General features: G+C 34.8%; 1 protein-coding gene across 1 annotated transcript; it reads right to left on the reverse strand.

Moving 5' to 3' along the window:
• Nucleotides 1-339: 339 nt before the first annotated feature.
• Nucleotides 340-2081, reverse strand: LOC140815058 (probable WRKY transcription factor 48). The gene is made up of 3 exons (XM_073174161.1): nt 1536-2081; nt 1157-1300; nt 340-937 (listed from the first exon to the last, which is right to left on the reverse strand). The coding sequence occupies exons 1-3, from the start codon at nt 1955-1957 to the stop codon at nt 478-480; spliced, it is 1026 nt and encodes a 341-aa protein (XP_073030262.1). The 5' UTR covers nt 1958-2081; the 3' UTR covers nt 340-477.
• Nucleotides 2082-2726: the final 645 nt, after the last annotated feature.

Raw genomic sequence — 2726 nt, forward strand, 5'->3', positions numbered from 1 at the left:
TTAAAAAAAAAATAAGTACTCACAATTAGTCGTTTTTTTATGTTACATCTGAAGTATTAATTCTCTCTCTACGGTATGGTAAAATTTTAACCCTTTAATTATTAAGACGTGATTTGATGGATATGTAAAGAACATAGACTAACCCAAATAATCTATACAAGATTAATTAATTGTCAATAGGTTCATAGGATTAGTGCTAGGAAATAACTAAGAAACATTGTTTGTTTATTATTTTTAAAATTAACCACTCTTCCATTTGCTAAAAATTAATGAAACTAGAAATGTGATAAAATCAAGAAAACCTATATATAATGTAAGTATATGAAGTTAGTTCAGATGTAAAGAAAACTCCAAACTTCGCATATGATTCATTAAATCAACAAATAAAAGCATACAAAACTAATAATATGAACTAATAAAGCTAGTTTCCAAACTGGATAATACAGATTAAACCCTTGTTTAATTGATTATTAATTTCTACTCCTCCTTCGGTTCCTTCAGCAATATCTGAGATGGCAGCATGTCTTGCAGAAGACCATGGTCTCTTGCCAAAGAAGATGGAGTGGAGCAAAGGGGTCTTTCTCGAATCAATGTCGGAAGAGGAAAGGAAGAAATTGTGCTAGATGTATCGAAATTAGTTGTAGGTGTTAAAGTTGATGTCAAGTTATTGAAATAGGGTTGCTGCTGCTGCTGCTGCTGCTGATATAGCTGGAATATTTGTGGCACGACGAAATGGGATGCGCTCCCGCTGCCACCTATGTCTGCGAAGGTGGCGGTTTCCGGCAAGATCCCGAAAGTACAGCCTCGGGGAGTTATGGCCGGGCAGGGATGTACGTGTGTGCCCTCATAAGTTGTGACAACAATGGATGGATCCTCGGACGATCTCTCGACCCTTTTCTTCACGCCACATGATGTGCTAGTGCAACGGTAGTAGCTCCTACATATACAACACGAGCAGATTAAATTTGCTAGGTGAGATCGATTTCTTTGTACAAGTACAACGTCGTACTGATCAAGTTTAAATCGACCGACCACTTTGTTTTTTCCCATGTTAATGAATAATATCAGAATCAAAACGAGCGAAAAAGATAGATGGTTTCTAGCTAAGATTGATTCTTGTGAACCCGCGTGTGTGTGTGCGTGTGTGTGAATATACCTTGGAAATGGGCTGTTTTTCACAGCTTTTTGGCCGTACTTTCTCCATCGATACCCATCATCTAAGTGATCGATCTCACTCTTTGTCATGAAAGCAAATCTCGGTTCTCTTTGCCTTTTTTGGTTCTTCTTTTTGGGTTTAAATCTATACATTAAAAACAAAAACAAAAACAAAAAATAACCATCGTATCAGCTTTATCAAACAAGCATAGAAATTTTTTAAAAAAACCATTAAAACCCCAAGATCTGCACACATCTCTGTTGGGATTTCAGTTTATAAAATTAACAATAGTGCAATCCTAGGATAGGATGGATATATGTATATATAAAGAACCATCTTTATATCACACTGAAGAGAGAAAACAATAATAATAGCGTACTGTTCATCGTTAGCTTTATCTTGATCTTCTTCTTCTTCTTCTTCTTCCTCCACAAGTTCAGCCTTCTTCGAATCATCATTTACACCCGCCGCCTCAGTCGAAGATGATGATATAGAAGAAGAGTTGGGCGTAGCCGGAGCGTCGATGACCTCAGAATTTCCCGGCGGCGGCTGCGGAATCAGCGGAGGGGCTGTGATACTCTGAAGCAAATCATCAAATATAGAAGAAGGGTTACTGAAATCTTGGAAGGAATTCAGCATATCTATAAACCCCATGGAGTTCTTGTGATAAAGTGCAGGTTCTTCGCAGGATATGTCGAATAAGGTGGTGGTGTCTGGAAACATGATCATTTGATCCAAGAATGCTGGATTTTGAAGCGAATTCTGAGTGATAATTCCGGACTCGTCTTTCTTCTCTTCCATTGGTATATTAGAAACATAGATTCTTCATTTGTTGGTGTTCTCTTGGAGATGAGAGAGAGACTGCTTTGTTTGGGTTCTTGGGATTTTCAGGTGTGAAGAAAGACTTTGTAAAGGTGCCCTTTTTAATTTGAAGGGGTGGGTTTCGGTATACAATGTACTTACTTTTTTTTTTTAATTTAAATAATAATTTGAAATCTATTTTTCAAATTTTTTTATATTAATAAACTAACTTTACCTTAAAAAAAATACTTGTTAAAATGATTTCTGTAAGTTTTGATTTCCTTACTACAAATATAAGTTCAAAATATGGTGACACGTATCGACCCATTCGTCGAGCACATACAATTCATCGTGAAATTCTCTTAATTTTAACTTGAAGATCTATACTATCTATACTATATTGTCAAAAACAACATAAAATTTAGTTAGTTAAGGATCTTTAACTTTAACGTATGGCAAAAACTTATGTGAGACGGTCTCATGGATCGTATTTTGTGAGACGGATATCTTATTTGGATAATCAATGAAAAAATATTACTTTTTATACTAAGAGTATTATTTTTTATTCTGAATATCGGTAGGGTTGACCCGTCTCACAGATAAAGATTCGTGAGACCGTCTCACAAGAGACCTACTCATAATATCTAATTTATTACATAAAAAACTAAGTAATATAAATAAAATAATGGCATACTTAAAAGCTAAATTATAAACATATGATTTAATTACCATTCGTAATTTTATAATAAGAAACATTAAATTTACTTTA

The sequence above is a fragment of the Primulina eburnea genome, chromosome 15, assembly GCF_022965805.1.
Source record: "Primulina eburnea isolate SZY01 chromosome 15, ASM2296580v1, whole genome shotgun sequence".
Taxonomy (NCBI): domain Eukaryota; kingdom Viridiplantae; phylum Streptophyta; class Magnoliopsida; order Lamiales; family Gesneriaceae; genus Primulina; species Primulina eburnea.

Excerpts from the sequence above, each read along its gene's own strand:
- LOC140815058 (XM_073174161.1), bottom strand. The coding sequence starts at position 1,957 with ATGGAAGAGAAGAAAGACGAGTCCGGAATTATCACTCAGAATTCGCTT. Across the intron at positions 1,301-1,535 it reads GATAAAGCTAACGATGAACA|ATTTAAACCCAAAAAGAAGA; the intron begins GTACGCTATTAT and ends TTTAATGTATAG. Across the intron at positions 938-1,156 it reads AAAAACAGCCCATTTCCAAG|GAGCTACTACCGTTGCACTA; the intron begins GTATATTCACAC and ends TTGTATATGTAG.